Genomic DNA, 19,572 nt, shown 5'->3' on the forward strand with positions numbered 1-19,572 from the left:
CGGGTGGGTGGAAAGGGGGCGAGGAGGCAGATCCGGAGGACGGGCCCGGAGCCAGTCCCTGGCCCCGGGTTTCCTGCCAACGGTCAGCCGAGTAGGCGATGACCGGTAAGGACAGCTGCAACCTCGTCCTGCGGTGCCGCTTGTGGTCGCCCATTTCACAGATAAGGACTGAAGTCCGCCCCCTCCTTGCACAAGGTCGGGATTCACACCCGCTGTGTCGCTCCTCTGGCCCCCCCCATCTGGCTCCTACTGCCACCCCTGTGTCCTCCTCCTCACCCTTATTCTCTCCCCTCTTCCCCCTCCTCCTTCTCTCCCGCCCCTTCTTCCTCTTTCTTCCTGTCCTACTCTTTCACCTACTCTTCCCCATCTTGGGGTACCCCCTTTTCTCCCCCTTCCCCTGCACCCCTCTCCTGCTCCCTTCCTCTTTCCATTTCTACCCATTTCCTCTTCTCTGACCCCTTTTCTCCCCCCTTACACCCTTTCCCTACACGCCTCCCCCTCCTTTTGCTCCCCTTCATCCACCTCTGCCCCTGGCTGAGCGAGCCTGCTCTGAGCAGCACAGGATAAGCCTCCTGAAACCTGCCCACAGCTCCGAGAAGGCTTGGGGCTGGACGCTGCCCGGGTGCCTCCCGGCCTGCAGTGCCCGAGCTGCGTCCAGGGGTCGTCCACCACATCACAGAATGCAGCAGTATTGGCCAATTCTGAAACTCGTGTGTCCCCAAGGATGTGGGAGCAGGAACTGAGAACCTGGCTTGCCCCGTTTTACAGAACCGGAAACAGAGGCTGGAGGGCAGAACTCAGGCTTCGGGCCAGCCAGGCCGTGCCTCTCCAGGCTTTGTGCCTCTGTGTGCCCCAGGGGCCTGCAGGGACTTTCCTGGCAAAGGGGAAAAAGGAACCATGTACTGAAATAAGACGGAAAGTTCACGGCTTGGGGATTTCACTGCAGCGGTTTCCCGGGCCAGGAGCCTGGAATGAAGATGGGGCAGGGCCCCTCCACCGGGGTCCTCGGGGGGCTCCTCTTGCCTCTTCCAGCCCCGGGTGCCCCCCCCCACTGCCCCCCGCCCTTGCGTCTCCCCTGAGTGTGCTCCTCTGCTGTCATGTCCGTGAAAACACCAGACACTGGACTTAGGGCCCTGGGATGGGAGAGGGGCAGGAAGGGGCCCATTGGGCTCAGCTGCCTCCTGCTCTTCTCCCCGCTGCAAAGACCCTCTTTCCAAGGAAGGTCCCTTCACAGCTTCTAGGGGTTTGGACAAAGACTGATTTGGGGGGTGGGGGGGCAGCAGGCGCAAGGGCTAGCTAGAGCAGGGTCTTCCGGGGTGATGTGTCCCCCAGGGGACACTTGGCCACGGCTGGAGGTGGTTTTGGTGATCACAGCTCGGGGAGGTCAGGGAGGCGACCTGAGTGCTGCGAGGTGACGCGTGACAGGGCCCATCAGGTGGGGGAGCTTGAGCACCCAGCATGCGGGAGCGCTGCCCTTGGCCCCCCCGCCCCCAAGCCTCCGGGTGGCTCTGCGATTTCCTTATGGCTTAGGGTCCACGTGGGCCGGTTCTTTCCTGGTTGCCCGTGTGAGCCTGAGTGCTGGAACCCTCGGGGACAGCATCCCTGTGCCTGTGGGACAGGTGGCCCCAGGCACTCTGCTCAGGCTTGGCGGGTTCAGTGGCGCTGGCGGCCGCGGGGATGAGCTTCCTGCATGGACACTTTGGCCACAGTCTGCTGGTCCCCTTAGCAAAACCCCACCCCGGGGGGCGCCCAGACGTGCCTCTGCTGTGTCCTGGGCTTCATCTGCCCCCATGGGCTCCCTGAGGGGACTGCGCTGCTGAGGGAAAACCAGGGGCGCCTCCACCCACCTCGACGGGCTCAGTGCGGCGCCCCGGGGCCCAGTCAGCCGTGGGAATCAGGCCTGGAGACTGCACACACCCGGGACGCCCACACGCACCAGCCTTGGGAGCTGGGTGGGCGGATGCGTTCCTGAAGGCACACGTAGGTGCATTTAAACTTTAATTTTGTGTTTTTAGGGTAGTTGTAGGTTTATAGGGAAATATATAAACCTACAACCTGTTAGTGACAGGAGTGCCCTCCCTGTCACTAACGTTGTGCATTGATGCAGCGCCGCTGGCACACCTGGCACAGTGCAGTGTCACCCCTGCACTGCCCTCCCCGCATCCACTCTGCCATGGCACCGCGTCCCTTGGGCAGCTCAGTGTCCTCCCCTGTGGGCTGCACCCCGCCCGCAGGCTGAAACCACCTTTGCCCCCTGGGCGCCAGGGGAAAGGCCTGGCACCTATGGAAGCTGCTTCCCAAGGGCCTGGATCTGGGTCAGGGCAGCTGAGCGGGGGCGCGCTGGGCCCAGGGCCAAGGCTGCCATCTTCTCAGGCGGCGTCCTTCTCCGCAACAGCCCTGGGCACGATGCACTGGAGACCGAGGCCGCGCCGCACCGCCGGCTGGACCACCCGCTGCTGCTGTTCTGCCCGCACTGCCAGGCCTTCGCGCCACCACTCAGGCTTCTTCCCGGGGCTCAGGGATGAGCTCCACATGAGGCGGCCGCCCAGCTATCCTGGTCTAGCGTCCCAGGACCTCACGGAGGAGCAGCAGGGCCCGTTCCTCAGGGACATGCTGAAGAAGTGGCTCTTCCTGCCCTTCCAGGATGGCCTGAGGAGGTGAGGCGGGTGGGGCAGTTGGGGAAGGCTTCCCGGAGGAGGGGGTTTCCTCGGGAGGCACGGGTTTGTTTATTGTTGCCCAGGAGAGGCGAGATGGGAGGATAAAGAACAAGGAACGGGAGGGAGGGCTTTCCAGGCAGAGGGCACAGCGTGGGCAGGGAGCCCCAGGATCTCCCAGGGGGGTCCCAAGTTCTCCCAGGGGAGCCCCAAGATCTCCCAAGGGAGCCCCAGTGGCCCACACTCGGTGGTGTGCATCCTCAGGGTGGCTGGACTCGGGTCCTGCCAGGAGACGTCCCATAGACAGGGTCTAGTGTGGGTGCAGTAAAGCTTGACCCTTTTCACGTCCCTCACCCCACCCTGCCCGGGCTTTTTACGATGACCATTTTAGCCGTACAGAAAAGGCCAAAGAAGTGGCACGGCGACTGGGAACATTTTGCCAGATTCACCTCCACGGCGCTGCAGTTTTGCTGAACTGTTGGGCAGTTAGTTGCAGACTTAGGGACATTTTACCAATTTACTTTGTAACACAGTGGCAAGTTTCAGGTCCTGAAGACCTTCATTCTCTGTCCACTATTTTTTCGCTGCCTTCGCTGTCCCCCCAGCCACCACCCCTGCATCTTCCCCCAAACCCGCAGCAGGCCCCTCCCAGGCCCGAGACCCGTGCTGGCCTCATTTGGGGTGGGGGTGGGGGGCGGCTCTCACCAAAGCCCCAGCAGACCAGCATCGGGCAGCGAGGGGTGCCCCCCCCCCCCCCAGGATTGCTAGACAGAGCACCGGACATCCAGTCAAACCTGGATTTCAGCTCAACAAAACACACTGTTTTAGTACCAATATGTCCCAGCCATTGCACGGGACATACATTAAAATTATTTGTTGTTTATGTGAAATTGGACTGTCCCTGGGTGTTCTAGTTTGCTAGCTGCCGGAATGCAATATACCAGAAACAGAATGGCTTTTAACAAGGGGAATTTAATGAGTTGCTAGTTTACAGTTCTAAGGCCGAGAATTAAAACAAGTCTATAGAAAAGTCCAATCAAAGGCATCCAGGGAAAGATACCTTGCTTCTAGAAGGCCGATGAAGTTCAGGGTTTCTCTCTCAAGTGAGAAGGCACATGGTGAACACAGTCAGGGTTTCTCTCTCGGCTGGAAGGGCACATGGCAAATATGGCATCATCTGCTAGCTTTCTCTCCTGGCTTCCAGTTTCATGAAGCTCCCCGGGAGGCGTTTTCCTTCTTCATCTCCAAAGGTCACTGGCTGGTGGACTCTCTGCTTTGTGGTGCTGCAGCATCCTCTGCTCTCTCCGAATCTCTCTGAATCTCTCATTCTCCAAAATGTTTCCTCTTTTATAGGACTTCAGAAACTAATCAAGATCCACTCAAATGGGTGGAGACATGTCATCCCCTAATCTAGTTTAACAACCATTCTTAAGTAAATCACTTCAACCAGGGAGATGATCTCATTACAGTTTCAAATATATAGTATTGAATAGGGATTATTCTACCTTTAAGAAATGGGATTTATATTAAAACATGGCTTTTCTTAGGGGGCATACTTCCTTTCAAACCAGCACACTGGGTCTCCTGTATTCATATTCGCTGCAGCTGGTCTCCCAGCTCCTGTGGGATTTCTCCAGAATGGTGTGTGCTGTGGTGGCGGGCTGTGGAATGCTGCTCTGGGAAAGGGCCGCGGCCCCAGCAGGTGCTGCAGGATCCCTTCCAGACGGCAGATTTGTTGGAATTTGGTCTCCGGGGCTGCAATGGGCATCCGCAGGCCTCAGCTGTAAGAACCGGAGCCAAGCTCGGCTTAGTGGCCTGAGGCCCCACCTTCTCCCTCCCATCTGAGCTCTGTAGCCATGGCCTGGCTCTCCCACCTCTCCCTGCCTCATCCTGGCACTCTGAGCTCAGAGGCCGCCTCCTCCAGGAGGCCCTGCCTGACCTCCATCCCCTTACCCGTGGAGTGTTTCTCTATGGCTACAGCAACATCCATCCATCCATTCATTCACCCCACAAACATCTCCTGAGCGCGGCTCCTGGGCCCCACCCTGCCGCAGCTGCTGCACACCCAGCCAACAAACAGACCCCGCTCGTGGAGCTGACCTTGAATTTCAGAAGCCAAGGAGAAGTGAGCAACACCTTCGCGCGTGGGATGCCGTGCGCTTGGGGGAAAATGCTGGGCAGGCGCGGGGTCCAAAGAAGGGCAGTGCTGGTGGGGGGCGGGCGCCGTGAAATGTCTGCTGCCCCTGGTGGTGCCTGCTTTGCCAACTGGCGGGAGGTGGCCAAGCTGCCAGACCGCAGCTTCCTGCAGCCTGAGGACCTCGATGACCCCGCCCCGTGCAGCCTCACCGAGCTCCTAAATCGCCGCAAGCACCGTGTGGACCCGGGGCGGACGGGGGTGGGTGCTGTGCTGAGCCCGGGGGGTGGGGGTGGGGACCGTGCTGAGTTCGTGGGGTGGGGTGGGGGGGACTGTGCTGAGACGCTGAGGAGCGGCCGGCAGAGGGGGGGTCTCTCCTGATTGTCACGCGGGAAAGGAAAGGTGGAGTGTGGGGCGAGCACAGGAGAGCCGTCTCACTGTGCCTCAGATTCCCCTTCTATAAAATGGGACTGTCACAGAACCACCTCCTCTGGCACTCTGAGGGCTTCAGGACGCACGCCAGGTTCCGGGCAGAATACGTTTGGCTCTCTGAAGGCTGACTGTTGTCAGTATAACACAATGTTCTTTTTGTCTTTAAAAAATGGTTGCTTTAAGTTTTTCTCCTTCTCAAGAATTCCCAGATATTATCTTTGTGTACATCATTTCTTATGCACAATTACAGCCGTAGTTTCAAAAGCTGTTTTAACGACAACCCCATGTTTAATAGATGGATGCATTTGTTGTCTGGTGTCCGGTGAGACCCCTGGGAGCTGTGGGACCCCAGGGGAGGCAACAGCATGGAAGTACAGCCGCGGCCTCGGGGCGGGGCCAAACACAAAAACATGCAAATGAGATGTAAATCACACACTGTGCCCAGTCTCTGGTCCCCCCACCCCACCCCCACCCGGGGATTGGCGCAGGGTCAGCTGTCCAAACTGAAGGCCGACACCCCGAACCAGAGGTCGGTCACCGCCTGACACTGTAACACGAAACCTGCAACGAGACTCTGCAAGAGCCTCCAGGATCATTGCGCAGAAACAGAACAAACCCAGGTCGAGGCTGCGGGTTTCAGAAAGTAGGTTTTATTTGTCCACGGCCCTAGGGCTCAGCCCAGTAGCGTCTGAAAGTCTGAGCCCCGAACGGGCTGACACGAGGTCTTCACAGACAAGACGGCATGCTGGAGGTAGTGTGTTCCTAAGACGGCCCCTGGCAGTGCTCGAGGGGAGCGACTGGCTGCGTGCTGTGAGGAAGGGTTGCAGAGCTGAGCTCACAGAAGCAGATGAGCTCAGGGGAGGCGGCTCCTACGGGAGCCTCTTATCTTTGCTCACGTGCACTTTCAACTGTCCTTGGGGCTGGAGACTTTGCAAAGAGGGAGTAGCCTGAGTAAACCAGGAGGGTGCTTGCTGCCAGGGGCCTGCGTGCTACAGCACAAAGGGTGGGGCCAGGACAGGCCGTGAGCCCCAAACCAGACAGACAAATCCTGAGCCCTGAGATGGGTAACGCCTTGGGCTGCTTTCCTGGACTGTCCCGTCTCAGCAGTTCTTGCTGAGTGAATTCATGCAAGGGCCTCAGGCATCTGTCGCCAGTCCCTGCAGCCCCCACTGACCTCAGCGACCCAACTTCCTTGCTTTGGGCTTTTCCCAGGCATAAAACTGGGAAAGCTCATCTCATTCAGCCATAAAACATGGGTGAAACTTGTCAGCTCCGTAAGGGTGAAGGAAGTGTGCGACCACCTGAAAGAAACGCCCAGGACAGGCAGAGCCCGAGACGGGAGGGATTTGGGGGCAGGGGCTGGGACAGGGAGTGGGTAGTGACAGCTGATGGGTGCGGTGTCTCCTTTTGGGGCCATGAGAATGTACTAAATGGCACTAAATTGTTCAGTTTAAAATGGTTAATTTTGTGTAAATTTCACATCAATAAAACATTTACAATTTTAAATACCAAAAAAAAAAAAAAAAAAAGTGCTGCTTGAAGAACAGGCGAACCAGAGAGAGCGTGGGGTGTCCTTTGGAGAGGGCAGGAGAGCTTCCCGGAAGAGGCGACATGTAAAAGGCCAAGCAGGCATGTGAGGGGGAGTCTTGGCCAATGGCAGGGTCCGCGGCTGGTGCCAAATAGCAGTGTTATTTTTAAATTCGTTCAAAATTTCGTTTGGTGACAATAACACATGTTCACGCCAAGCTTGGGGACTGCGGGGCGGAGCCTCGATCCGGCTGCCCCACCCGCCCGCGGGAGTGAAGAGGACAGACCCAGGTGTTCTCCGAGCTTGCGTGCCCCGGGGCTGGGGCCGATGACTGCGTGCTGCCCCCTCAGCCCCCAGCCTTCAGACCTCTCTTGCTGCCCTGCCCCTGGGACCCCTGCAAGGAGCCCCGCTATGGCCCGCTCGTACGGCGGCCAGGTGCTGGCCGCGATGACCCTGCTGGGCGTCCCGGCAGCCGTGCTGGCCATCCTGGGTGCGCAGCTGCTGTTCCAGCTGCAGGTGGGCCGCACCGAGCTGCGGGGATCCCGTGTCCAAGGGCCAGAGCTGGGGGCCGGCCCGGGGCTGCCCGAGGACGCAGCCGGGGCGCTGCTGCCGCTGGCCGCCGCGCTTGCTGCCCTCGCCCTGGTCCTGGGCCTCGGTGGCCTGCTGCTCACCGCGCTCTGCGGCCACCTGAGTGCCGAGCTGACGCAGGGACTCAGCCCCGGCAGGTAGGAGTGCTGGGCCCACCGAGCCCCTCTCAGGACGCTGCCGGCTGGTCCCGCGAGGCTGGAGGGGGTGGGGCGCCACGGCAGAGGCACTTTGCGGTCTGCAGACGACAGCTGACCCTCGCCCTGCCTGCCCGGGGGCTGCTAGCCCACGATCCATAGGGAAAGTGACCCTCCGCGTCTTCCCTCCAGGAAAACACTGGCCACCGATGCCCCGCAGTCGTCTGGGCTGTGGCTGCTGTCCTCAGTTGTGGATGTTTGAATGGCCCAAAGGAGATGGATGGTGGGTTGGGTGGGTAGGTGGATGGAAGGACCAACGAGTGGGTGGGCAGACAGATGATCTGAGCGGTGTCAGTAAATGATGGCTGCCAGACGGGAGGCAGGAGGGGGTTGGGGTGCCGGTGGGGGTGCTGTGAGCGCCTCACTCTGGCTCCCTCCCTCCCGCCCCAGGTTCGACTGGTTCCTCCACGACTCCCGTGTGCTCAGACACGTGGCCCTTGGCCTCCTCAGCTGTGGGGTCTCAGTCTACTTAGCAGGTATGTGCGCGCCGGGCGCCGGGGTGAAGGGTCACAGGTCGGGGTGACGGGTAAAGGCCCCAGACTGGGGTCAGCTGAGGCCAGCCTGCCTGGGGCCACACCTCACTAGGATGCTTCTCTCTCTCCCGGGTCAAATCCCCTGTGCCCCCGTCTCCTGTCGGCGCTCTGGGCTCCTGGCTTTGCTGTGGTCAGCCTGGGGCCAGCCGGGCTCATACAAGCTCCTGCTTTCGCTGCACTTGGGCCCGCAGCCCAGACAGGCATCGGCACGTCTTGGTGGGTTTCCGTGGAAGCCTCACAGCGGGCACATCGGTTTTGGTGCAAACATCTGTACTTAGAGCTCAAAAGTGGCTTAGGAAAAGAAAATTACACTTGACAAGCCAGAATTGGCTTTTAAAATCCCAAAACACAAACCACAATAAAGTGAGAGCAGCCCAGGTGCTGGAAGGACGCCTTCCCTCCCGGGAGTTGCAGAGACTTTCCTTAGGTCACTTCTCTCACTCAACGTGAGAGCAGCAGCTGCTCAGGTGCCCTGAAGAGACCCCTGACAGTGTCCGCTTGGCTTTAATCTTCAGCAGTGAGCCACAGGCGGCAGGCTCAGTTTTAAATCACATGTGGGTCCTTGCCAGCCCTGCCAACAACCTGTTTTTCTGGAAGGAAAAAACACTTGGTCTACTGAAAAACAAAGGGTTTGCTGTTACTGCCGTTTTTTCCCTTCTTCTCCCCACAGTAGAGAAATAAAAATGTAAGAGATGCACTTAAAATCCTTCCTTAGGAGGCAGGAACCTACAGCTCATCATAGGAACTCGCCTTATGAAAGCACAGGGAACTCTGGAAAACACTGTCGTTTGAGTTACTAAAACGCTCAGTGTGGATTTTGTTTAAAAGGGAGAGCAGGCCTTCGCGCAGGTCTGGGAGGTCGGGGCAATGGGCCTCAACTGAGGCTGGACCCCGGCGCCTGGCCGAGGCGTCCCACAGGTCCCTTACTGCCCCTCCCGCTCCACCTGAGCCCGACGCCTGTGCTGCGAGTGAGTCCAGCGCAGGGTGCAGCACCAGGTGCCTCCCGGCCAGCGGAAATACCCCAAACCTGAACAACAGAATGGCCTGGCTGTAGAACACAAGAAAAGCCCGAAAGGACAAGAAGTGAGCACTGGGCTGGCCTCGGGAAGTGGGACATTTGGGGCTGAGCATTTCCGCGGGTAAGCCCCCGACCCCTAGCACGTCTGTCCACTCAGCATTAGCCAGAGCTAAGGAGAAACCATAAAATCCGTTCAAAGCATTTAAGGCAAACAGGAAAGCCTGCAGCTGCAAGGAGTGTGCCCAAGGCAGGGTGAGGCCTGTAAAGGGGTCAGGGGTGGGGGGGGGGGTGGGGGGGCATCAAACTCGGGCTGAGCAGGGGTCAGGGGCAAAATAAACGTGACGTGACAATCACCACTTCAACTATTTACAGTGGACATCCCTGTGTCATTTAGCACAGCCACCACCTCCACCTAGCCCCCCCATCAGCCGCCACTCCTGTTGCCCTCCCCCAGCCCCCCTGGGCTGCTCCCGTCCCCGTGCATCTGCCTGCTGTGGGCTCAGCACCGTGGTTCCGGTTTCTCCCCTTGGAGCACCCATCACAACGCCCTTCTTAGGGCTGAGCAGTTTTCTGCTGTGTGGACACCCCACCAGCGGCAGCCTCCTAAATCCCACGGCAGGGATTTCCCAGCTCTCAACCCTGCCGTGGCTCCCAGCTGCTCCCAGCCACATCCCTCCTGGTGGCCCACCCCCACCGGGTCTGTCCCTGCACTCCCCCAACCCCCCCCCCCCACCTTGACCTCAGATCCAGCCACACTGGCTACTTGTTTTGATCTTCAAACATTCCCAGGGTGTCCCACCTTAGAAATTGCCGTGCCCTCGGAGGCACTGCCCGCCCCCCGCCGGCTCCCCTCCCTGGGAAGCCCCATAACCATCACTGCTGTATCCCTTCCGTTACTGCATCCCAAGGAGGCAGCTCCAGGGTTGGGGGCACAGGTTCTGCAGCTGTTGCTTCCTGGCTGTGTGTCTTTGGGTGAGATCTCTAACCTCTCCGGGCCTCAACTTCTTTATTCTCAGAACAGAGGTGCTGGTGATGTGTTAATGGGGTGAGAGTTCACATGAGCTCGCTGATGTGCCCTGTGGGCCACCTGGGTTATTCCGTGTGGACGAGCACCCCAGGGGCTCAGGGAGCTGACGTTTGTTGAATGAATCAGTGATAACCGCTTCCCTCCCCAGCACTGTCCATCTACGCCTTGCTGCTCTTCGAGATCGAGTCAGGCGCGGCAGCAGCCTCCATCCTCGGCGCAGGCATCCTGGCGCTGGTAGCTGCCCTGACCCATGCTCTGCTCCAAGCTGCCCGGGCCACTCGCCGCGGCCTCCATGAGCTGCCACCACCGCCCTCTGGGGAGGAGCCTGCCCGCTGGGCCCAGTTCTCCAAGGACAGCCCTGGGGTGCCACCACAGCAGGGTATCTGCCACCGAGTCCCTTCCTTATCCGGCCCAGAGCCTGCGGCCCCTCTGGGACCTGCAGCCCTGAGGGGAGGCCGGGAGGGCAGCCTACTCGAGTCTCACACGTCCTGGGCACGGTCAGGGCACCGGGACGAGCTCTACCACGAGATGCATGGCAGGCTGGGCCACAGGCCAAGGACTCCAGGGAAGGACGCCACGCTCGTGTAGCCCTGGGTCGGGAATGGGGCAGTGGGTGGAGGAAGAACCCTCTGTGGGGCCCTGCAGGCTCGGCCACAGCAGCAGGAGGGCTTGGTTTCACCCTCGGTTCACGGTGTCCCTGACCTTGTCTTCGAGGTTGCCTCATGGTACAACATAGCTGCCGAGCCCCTGGCCTTCACTCCCTCACTCGGAGGGAAAGGCAGAAGCCGGGGCTGGGTCAGCACCTTTAGAAGGCCTTGCTGCCAGGCCTGGGGGCTCACGGGCCAGAGCAGGGTCCCGAAGCCACATGTACCTGCAGGAATGAGTTCCTGTGACAGGCGGGGGAGGTCAGGCTCAGGCGGCAGTTCTCTCACTGCCTCTGTCCATTTCGCAGCTGAGGACCCTGACGCTCCGGGCAGCCAGTTCTGACAGTCAGAGCCAGGACTTGCACGACCCCGACATCCGTGGCGCCCTTCGGGCTCTGGGCCTCAAACCCAATCTGAGGCTGGGGCGCCTCCTCCACTGAGACTCTGGCTGGGGGCTTCCCCCTCTGTGCCTCGGTTTCCTCATCTGTAAGGGGGGGAGGAAAGGGCCCTCTGGCTGTCACAGGAGAGGCGGATCCATGTGCACTGAGACCCCTGGCTCCACCCACAAATAAAACTCCCTTGTGTCCATGCTGCTTCCATTTACCAATGTGCCGAGCCGGGCTCCCTGTGGCCAAGCCAGGCTTCTGGGTGGGACCAGTGACAGGGGTTGGGGTGCATGGGAGTTGGGGGATAGGCTGTGCCCCTCCCAGGCCACCGAGTCCCCACTCTTCAGGTGCCAGAGGGTCCTCGGGGGACAGCATGGCCGGCCCCAGCCCCTCCCCACCACAGCCACCCCTGCATCTCCCCACCTGGCCTTCCTGGCTGCAGGGACGTCACAGCCCTGGGTGGCCTGGAGCCCGGCCAGGTCCCGGGGAATGACTGTGCCCAGCCTGTGCAGAGGGTCTTGGCACCTGCACCCCAGGAGTGGCCAAGAGGAACCAAATGGGGCACAGCAGGTGCCTGGAGCCAGTGGGACCCTGGAGCTGGGACACTGCGAAGGGCCCGGCATGGGGCCGATGACTCAGCTGGGAGGGGCCGAAGGCCACAGGCTACTGAGTCCACTGGGCCGGGAGAGGCAGGGGCCTCGGCAGCACACGTAGACTTAAGCAGAGGGCCTCAGCCCCACGCACTGCCCCCAGAAAGCAGTTGAGGGGGCAATATGCAGTCCCTGTCCACCCCACCTGCCCTCCCCAGTGAGGCGGCCAGTCAGCAAGTCAGTCCCAGGTGGAGGGTCCACAGGCCAGGATCTGGCACTGCCCTGACGCCCAGGCTGGGTGGCCACCGCAGCCGTCAGCTCCCCGGTGCCTTGGTTTGGGGTCCCTGCACATGGTGAAACCAGGAGGTGAGCGCAATGGCCCCCAGGGGCGGGCATAGTTGGATCTGTCCCAGGGGCAATGGCCACCCTGTTGCGGGCAGAGGCGAGCATGGAGGTCAGCCCCTGCAGCAGAGAGCATGTGGGAGGCCGGGGTTAGAAGTGCCGGCCCCTGCCCTGCCCTGGGCACACGCTGTGCCTGAAACTGCCCTAGTGATGCACCAGCTGGCATCTCTCATTTCTGTGCATAAACTCTTCTCAAGTGGCACACACAGCGTCCTCTGTGCTGGCAACATCTGGGAGGGAAGTCCATCAAAGGAGATTCCTCAGCCAGCAAGATGCCTTTTCCCCCCAAAAACACTTTATGCTCAAGTTGGTAAGGGCAGATCTGGGCGCTGCGACCACCAGGCCCAGCCAACACTCAGGGAGGCCCCACAGGAGGCCCGGGACCGACTTAGAAGCTGCCAGAAGCCTTGTAAATGCATGTTTCCTTCACTGACCAGAAATAATTGAACAGGGGCATGGACAAAACGAGAAAGAGGTGTTTTCTCTACAGCGTATATGCCATTGGAGAAATTAAAAATTCAGTGACAGGAATGCCCCAAATTCTCGGCAAAACCAAGAACATGAAATGTTGGCAAGGATACAGACCACCGACTCCCACACTGCTGGCTGCTGGCCTCCCCGCCAGCCCGCAACCCACAGCTAGGCATTTACTGGGCAGGAACCACTAAACGTTCCCTAAAGGCATGTACAGAGCATTCAGGACACTTCGTCTGTGGCAGACAAGAATCTAGGGACAAGCAGAACACACATCACACTGTCCAGTGGAGTCAGCAATGACAGCGCAGCCAGAATCAGGCCTGGGGAGGGACAGAACAGCAGAAGGCTGGGGCTGTGTAGCGAGCACTCCAGACCAGGCTGGGCTGACGACGGGGTGGAAGCAGGAAGCGCCGGGCATGGGACAGAATACAGGAACATGGCACTGAGGTGCCCACAGAGGCCCCCGTCCCCTGGCCTAGGCTGGAGAACCCCAGGAGGGGAAATGATGGGGGAACCGAGGCACAGAGCACAGGCCTCTTCTCAGAGTCACCAGGCTGGAAGCAGCGGGACCAGCGCTACAGACCCTTAGGCCTGGTGGACGCTGCCCTCTGCACCCAGCCACAGTCGTGGTGGTGCTTCCCCGAAGCCCTGGGGCCAGGTGGCTGGGGTTGGGTGGTTGGGGCACCTGGCCACTTGGCAGGTGTCCTGGTTTCAGGGCAGGAAATGGCACCAGGAGAACAAACAGCTTTTGCCACCCTGAAGGGTTGGATTCCGTACCCGGCGCCAGACTGGCGGGAAGGGGCAGAGAGCTGGGGGGGCCGGGGCACTGCAACGAGGCCTGCTCCAGGGGGCTGGGACTTGGGCACGTGGCACGGGCAGCGTCTCCAGACTGACCATGCACGAGCTCCCTCTGCCAAGCAGGCCCCCACCCGCCTGCACGCAGCCGAACCAAACAGGACCGACAAAGGCCCCTCATTTGCATACAAGCCCCTCAAGATTGGGAGAAGGAAGGAACGCAGCTTTGTGGGGGGCACAAGTGGCCACACAGCCAAGCTGTGGGGGCAACATAAAAGATGTGAAGCAAATGTAGCATCCCCCACCCCCACCACCCTCAGAACCCCAGAGCTCAGGGTCCTGCACCCTGCTTCAGAGCCCTAGCGGGAGCGTCTCTCCCTCAGACCCCTGCAGACATGTCCTCTCAACCCAGGCCCCTGGGCAGGTTCCCCTCCACCGCTGCTGGGTGGACTGCTCCCCTTCAGGGGACTGTAAGTAGAGCTTTGCAAGGCCCTCGGGGGCCTTCCCCCGTCTGGCCAGATGGCCTCCACTGTGGCACCTGGTACAAATGAGGTTGGGGGCAAGAGGCCCAGTACAGAGTACTGCCCGTGCCTCAGTTTCCCTGTCTGTGCCCGAACCCGGCTCCCCCTTCGGGCAGGTGGAGACGTGAAGTTGTCCCTGAGCTCCTGCCCTTCCTTCTTGTAGATGGCTGGCAGGGTCAGCCTGAGCCTCGGTTTCCTTCTCAAAAGCAGGAGCCACAGCAGGAGGCTCTGAGGTGGGTGTGGGGCACCATGTGCATGCTGCAGCCTGAGTGAAGCCCTCGAGCATGGCAGGGTCAGGTCTCGGGGCCTTGTTTATTGCCAAAGGCTGCAGCCCCACGCCGGACTTCCGCGGAACCCCTCCCCCTCCTCTGGCTGCAGCTCCTGGGGGCAGGGAAGGGGCCAGCCAGGAAGGCTGAGGCTGGGCAGAGTCTCAGGCAGGGGACTACGCGAGGCTGGGGGGCAGGCGGGCGGCAGCCGTCTTCTCCACCATGAAGCCGTAGTTGTACTGGGGGGAGGGATGCAGAGTGAGGGACTGGGGGTGAGGGGGGGAGCGGGGGGCACTGGGGGACGATGGAGGCTGCAGGGACTGAGAGGCAGTGTGACTGGGGCAGTTGGGGGTCCCGGCTTCCCACTCCTTGTCCCTGCACCCACCTCCTCTTCGATGTCCGCCAGGGACTTGATGTTCAGGTCAGGACAAACAGAGAAGACCTGGCAGAAGAGAGGTCAGCTGCCCCACCCCCACCCCGGACCCCCACAACATGATAGGGTGCCACACCTGGCTCCTGCTGAGGCCCCCCCCAGAGGACTCACCAGGGGGCTGCAGCTCTGGCCCTCAAATCGGGGGTGCAGTGCGAAGGGTACCCCGTCCATGGCTGTGGAGAGCATGGGAGGGGAGCTGAGGCCCGGGCTCCCCCAGGGACCCCTCACCACACAGAGTATCCCTGCCCCTCCTGCCGCGGGGCCTCAGTTTCCCACCCTGCGCTCACCTGAGATTCCATAGAGGCCGGAGGCCTCGTAGATGGAGTCGTTCCTCCGCAGCGTGGATGGCCGCGAGCCTGGCCTGGACAGCGTACGTTCCAGGGAGCCACCCCTGCCGGAACAGCTGGTCAGGATGCAGCCTGGGGCACCCCCGCCCACCACCTGCACGAGGGCTCACCTGGGCTGGCCCGGGGCATCCAGGGAGAGGCCCCGTAGGTCCCGGCTGAGCCCCTGGGGCCTGGGCACCGGCCTGGGGGCCTTGGCCTTCTTGCACCAGATGGAAAAGCCACCCATGTCCCTGGGGGACGGAGAAAGTGGGGGGAACGAGGAGGGCCATGGGGGATGCCCAGGAGGGCTGGCCAGGACAGGGCGACACGGTGCTTGAGGTTCAGCTGGGAGGCCCCCGCAGGGGAGCCTGGGCCCTGGGGAGCCCCAAAAGCAGCGGACTGGCTGACACTGCTGGGCGCTGACCACCCTTCCCTGTGCTCCGGGCACCCCTCCCTCGACCCCACAAGGTTGCACAGCTGCCCCCATTTTAAGATGCAGAAAGCAGAGAGGTGACCATAGCATGGGGGGGGGACTCAGGAGAGTCCCTGAGGATCAGGGGGCAGGGAGGCAGCTACCCCACTCGCAGATATCCAGGCACTATCTTGGTTTTCCCGCTCAGGCAGACATCAAAGATGGCCGTGTCTGCGGCAGCCAGGGGCACCAGCTTCACGCACATGCGCTTCTTCTTGGATACAGAGGCCTCTGGGGGCAGGAGGCAGGGAAGTGAAGGGGTAGGTAGCGGAGGCAGGAGGCAGGAGACAGGAGGGAAGCAGAGAAGTGATGGGGGAGGCAGGGGAGGGAGGGGAAAGGCAGAAAAGTGAGGGGGGGAGGGGCGGACGACAGCAGCTGGGGAGGGGGTGTGGGTCACCGGCACACCACGGACGGCAGAACCCCTAGGTGGTGCGCGGGGCTCCTGCGGACTCGGAGGCCGGGTGGGGTGGCTGTGCGCTCAGGCAGAGCTGGGCGGCCGCCTGCCCACGCCTTTCCTCCCTGCCCCCCCCCCAACCCAGGGCAGACGGCCGCTCAGCGCCGGGGGCCGGAGGAGGTCCAAGGCCCGCTTCCGCCGGCCCACGAGCTGACGCACGGTTTCGAAAAGCTTGTAACAGAAGCAGGTCGATAAAAGCACACGTGGAAGAGGCCTTCCGCGCAGCACACGGGAAGCACCGACCACCGGGGCGTCACAGACGGCGTCTGCGGTGCCCGGGGGGACCACCAACGGGGGCGCGGACGGGCAAAGGCGCGAGGGCGGCGGCGGCGGGCGAGAACCGGCGGCAGCGGCGCGCCAGGCGGCGACCCCCGCCCGTGCCTTACTGGGGTCCAGCGGGTCGCAGACAGGAGAGAAGCCCGGCGGGAGCGGGGTCTTGTCCGCCAGGACCTGGACGTCGGCCAGCACCTTCTCCTGCGGGTCCTGGGAGCACAGCGAGGGTCACGGGCGGCGGCGGCGCGGGCCCCCCGCCCCGGGCGCGCGTACCTCGAGGCTGCGCAGCGGACGGCGGCACAGGAAGTAGCCGGACTTCTGCGCGAAGCTCCTTCCGAAGCCGGCGGGCGCGCCCTCGACGGTGCAGGCCACCTGCGGGGCGGCGCGGTCAGCTCCCGCGCTCGGCCGCCGCGCGCGCCACCCCGCTCGCCGCCCCCGCCGCGCTCACCGCGTTGTAGCCCCGCGGCGGGGGTGCCGAAGCCGCCGACCAGGCCAGGCCCGCCAGCGGCACCGCGTCCGCCGCGGGATCCGGCTCCATGCTGGGAGCGACGGCCGACGGCCGGGCGCGAGCGCGAACTACAACTCCCAGACTGCCCCGCGAGGCCGGCGGCCGGCGACGTCGCGCGTGCCCGGGAGCCACCCGCCAATCCCGTGGGAAGGCGGGGCCACGCCCCTCGCGTCCTCCAGGCGCGCACGTTTGCGGAACGAGGGTTTCTTTTCCTTACGGCGCGTCGCCATTTCCGCCGGAAATGTCCGACGCGGCGCCCAGCCGCGCGTTCCTGGGGAGGCGGGCTCGCCGTGCGCGGAGGGGCGTGTTTCTCCGCGCGTGCGGAGGGTCGTGCAGCTGCTCCCTTCGCCCGCGAGGCCGGTGAGCGCGTCTAGTGTCTGCGCGGGCTCTCTGCGCGGTGCGGGACGGCCCGGGCTTCCAGGTGCGAAGGAAGGCGTGCAGAGGCCTCGGGACCTTAAATCTCCTCCCGGGCCTGCGGGGAAGCTGACCTTGGCGGCTTCAGGGCAGGGTTAGTATGAGGAGGACAGGATCTCATTATTTACACGCTCAGATGGCTGCCGTGCCTGGCCACACCGCGTGTGCAAGAAAGCGTGACGATGCAGCGTTGTAATGAAGTGGGGGACACCGAGAGGCTAAGGTTTAAGCTGGGCGCGGACCCGGCGGGCCTGCTCTGGTTGGATCCAGCCTTGGCTAGGAAGATAGCCTCGGAGTTGGGGAGGGTTAGTTCTCGACTGACTCAGGTTCCTTCCTTAATAAACATTAAGGGGCACCCCACGAGACCACAAGATTTCAAAGTTGCAAAACAAGATAAGGGTGTACAAGCGGGCCGAAGCCCTTGATCAAGGCATCTGGATGACAATTCAGTGAGTTCCAGTAGTTTCAGGTGTTTACATTTGGCTCTTCTACAAGAGACTACAAAGGAAGGTATCCGTGTACTGATTCAGTAGCTATAATCGTTTGTTAACTCTTAATTCTCAGTTACAGTGTGGCGGCAACTTTTTACGCCTTTGAGGGGGAAAATACGGGGAATTAGGGAATATTATATTTTCGACTATTCTGTGTTTCCAATTTTGACAAATACCTGTATTGAGGTATTCCCACATTTTTGCTCGACCCGGGAGCTAAGCATGGGTTTAACCTTTGCAGATGGTTTGAAAAGCCCCAAGAACGGCTCTTATGGTATGTGAAAACTGTATAAACCTTCAACGTCAGTGCTCAGAAGTTCAGGCGAGCAGGAGGGGCCCAGAGACAAAACAGGGGGTCCAGCCTGATTCTTAGATCCTCACCTCTGGGAAGGTGCCTGGAGAGAAGACCAGGCTCGGGTGAAGCAGAGGCCGGGGCCCAAGCCCACATCTGCCTTCACAACAGCTGGCATTCAGGCCCAGGACCCCCTGGACCCTGCAGCTGAGCAGCAACACCCTGGCCGCTGCCCCCACGTGCCGTGGCAGCTGAAGGTGTCCCGTGGGGGCCTCTAGCCCAGCACCTGCTGCCACCAGGAGGTGCCCCAGGGTCGGCGGGTACGGGCTGGGAAGGTCTCAACATCTGATACAGGTTCCATCCACACAGGTCAGCACACACATGGATTGAGGGCTCCAAACAAAACAGCTGCGTCTCATGGGCCTATCATGGATGGGCCTTCATCTCCTTCGGGGTGTTCCTTCTTTAACATCCCCTCAGTTAGGACTAAGAGAGGGACTGGCCTGGCATGCCCCCGCCCCAAGACCGGCCCTCCCTGCCTGCCTTGGCAGCGACATCAGCGTCAGTGGATCTGGACAAGCACCTGGTTCCACCTGCCCACAGAGATGGGCCAGGAATTCTTTGTAAAATGGAATGTGAGAAAATTAACAGGTGTCAAAGCTGGAACGGTTTGAGAAATGAAATAAGTTAGATAGCTGTGCTGGCTTGAAATCTCTATGTGCCCAGAAAAGCCATGTTCTTTAATCCTGATCCAATACTGTAGGGTGGGGGTCTCCTGATGAGTTTGTTTCCATGGAGATGTGACATACCCAACTGTGGGTATGGCCTTTTGATTAGATGGTGCTGTGACCCCGCCCATTCCAGGTGGGTCTTAATTAGCTTATTGGGGTCCTTGAGGGAGCTGACATGGAAACATTTTAGAAGAAAGCTCAGATGCAGATGTTTGGACATGGCTGTAGTGCCGACAGGAATATCTGAAAATGCCCAGCCCAACAGACGTCACCATGCACCTCCCCAGGAGATGCTAAGCAAGGATGCAGTACTGAAAAGCCAGAACCTGGAGAGAGCCAAGGGAAGTGAAGAGAGGAAATACAGTCTTTGCCCCAGAGAAGTGAAGAAAGGATGAGCAGACACCAGCCACGTGCCTTCCTGTGCCCTTCTTCAGCAACAAGGTATTTTACTCTGGATGCCTTTATTAGGATTTTTTTTTAAAGGATATTTTTATGGCCTTAAAATGGTAAACTTATAACCTAATACGTCCCCTTTATAAAGGCCAACCCAGGGCGCCAGCATCTTCTGCAGCGTCTTGCGTGCCCACTGAGTGTCAGGCTTCACCACAAGTCGTGGTGACTAAGGCGTGTGAGGGCTGAAGGGCGACAGCCAGGTTGCAAGTACCATCGAGCTCAAGAAGAGGGAACCAGGCCTGTCATGGTATCCGGGACATCACAGCCCTCCATGGATGCCACGCTCATCAGTTTGGAGGAAATATACAGGACTGTACCAGTGCAGGTCCTCACTTTAATCGTGAATCCAAAAAACATGGTGTGCCAAAGGATGAAGAGAGGCCCGCTGGGGATCTGGGCAGCGTGGCTGCTGGTGAGAATGGTGTGGCCACGGTGGCTTTGGAGGAGTCTGATTACACTGTTTGGAGACTTTTTCCTTCATTGGCTGCACATTGGTGGTTCCTGAGAAAGAGGGTAACTTGGTCAAAGGTGGAAAT

General features: G+C 60.7%; 3 protein-coding genes across 4 annotated transcripts; 2 read left to right on the forward strand and 1 right to left on the reverse strand.

The window, feature by feature from the left end:
• The first annotated feature begins 1,319 nt into the window (after positions 1-1,319).
• Positions 1,320-5,765, forward strand: NXNL1 (nucleoredoxin like 1). The gene is given in 8 exon segments (XM_077119429.1): positions 1,320-1,411; positions 1,496-1,619; positions 1,727-1,860; positions 2,108-2,500; positions 2,502-2,657; positions 3,046-3,559; positions 4,501-5,049; positions 5,709-5,765. Coding segments are annotated over 8 exon segments (2,019 nt in total).
• A 1,246-nt stretch (positions 5,766-7,011) lies between these two features.
• TMEM221 (transmembrane protein 221) lies at positions 7,012-10,696 on the forward strand. The gene is made up of 3 exons (XM_077122178.1): positions 7,012-7,473; positions 7,921-8,006; positions 10,257-10,696. The coding sequence occupies exons 1-3, from the start codon at positions 7,076-7,078 to the stop codon at positions 10,694-10,696; spliced, it is 924 nt and encodes a 307-aa protein (XP_076978293.1). The 5' UTR covers positions 7,012-7,075.
• Positions 10,697-14,216: 3,520 nt separating this feature from the next.
• On the reverse strand, positions 14,217-16,710 carry MVB12A (multivesicular body subunit 12A). 2 transcript variants are annotated; one of them, XM_077122176.1, is made up of 9 exons: positions 16,596-16,710; positions 16,421-16,519; positions 16,261-16,357; positions 15,525-15,651; positions 15,080-15,199; positions 14,910-15,013; positions 14,734-14,795; positions 14,575-14,631; positions 14,217-14,428 (listed from the first exon to the last, which is right to left on the reverse strand). In XM_077122176.1, the coding sequence occupies exons 1-9, from the start codon at positions 16,683-16,685 to the stop codon at positions 14,366-14,368; spliced, it is 819 nt and encodes a 272-aa protein (XP_076978291.1). In that variant the 5' UTR covers positions 16,686-16,710; the 3' UTR covers positions 14,217-14,365. The 2 variants fall into 2 exon arrangements, with proteins under 2 accessions (XP_076978291.1, XP_076978292.1); XM_077122177.1 differs by lacking the exon at positions 14,575-14,631.
• Between the last annotated feature and the right edge of the window lie 2,862 nt (positions 16,711-19,572).

This window comes from Tamandua tetradactyla, chromosome 11 (assembly GCF_023851605.1).
Source record: "Tamandua tetradactyla isolate mTamTet1 chromosome 11, mTamTet1.pri, whole genome shotgun sequence".
NCBI lineage: Eukaryota > Metazoa > Chordata > Mammalia > Pilosa > Myrmecophagidae > Tamandua > Tamandua tetradactyla.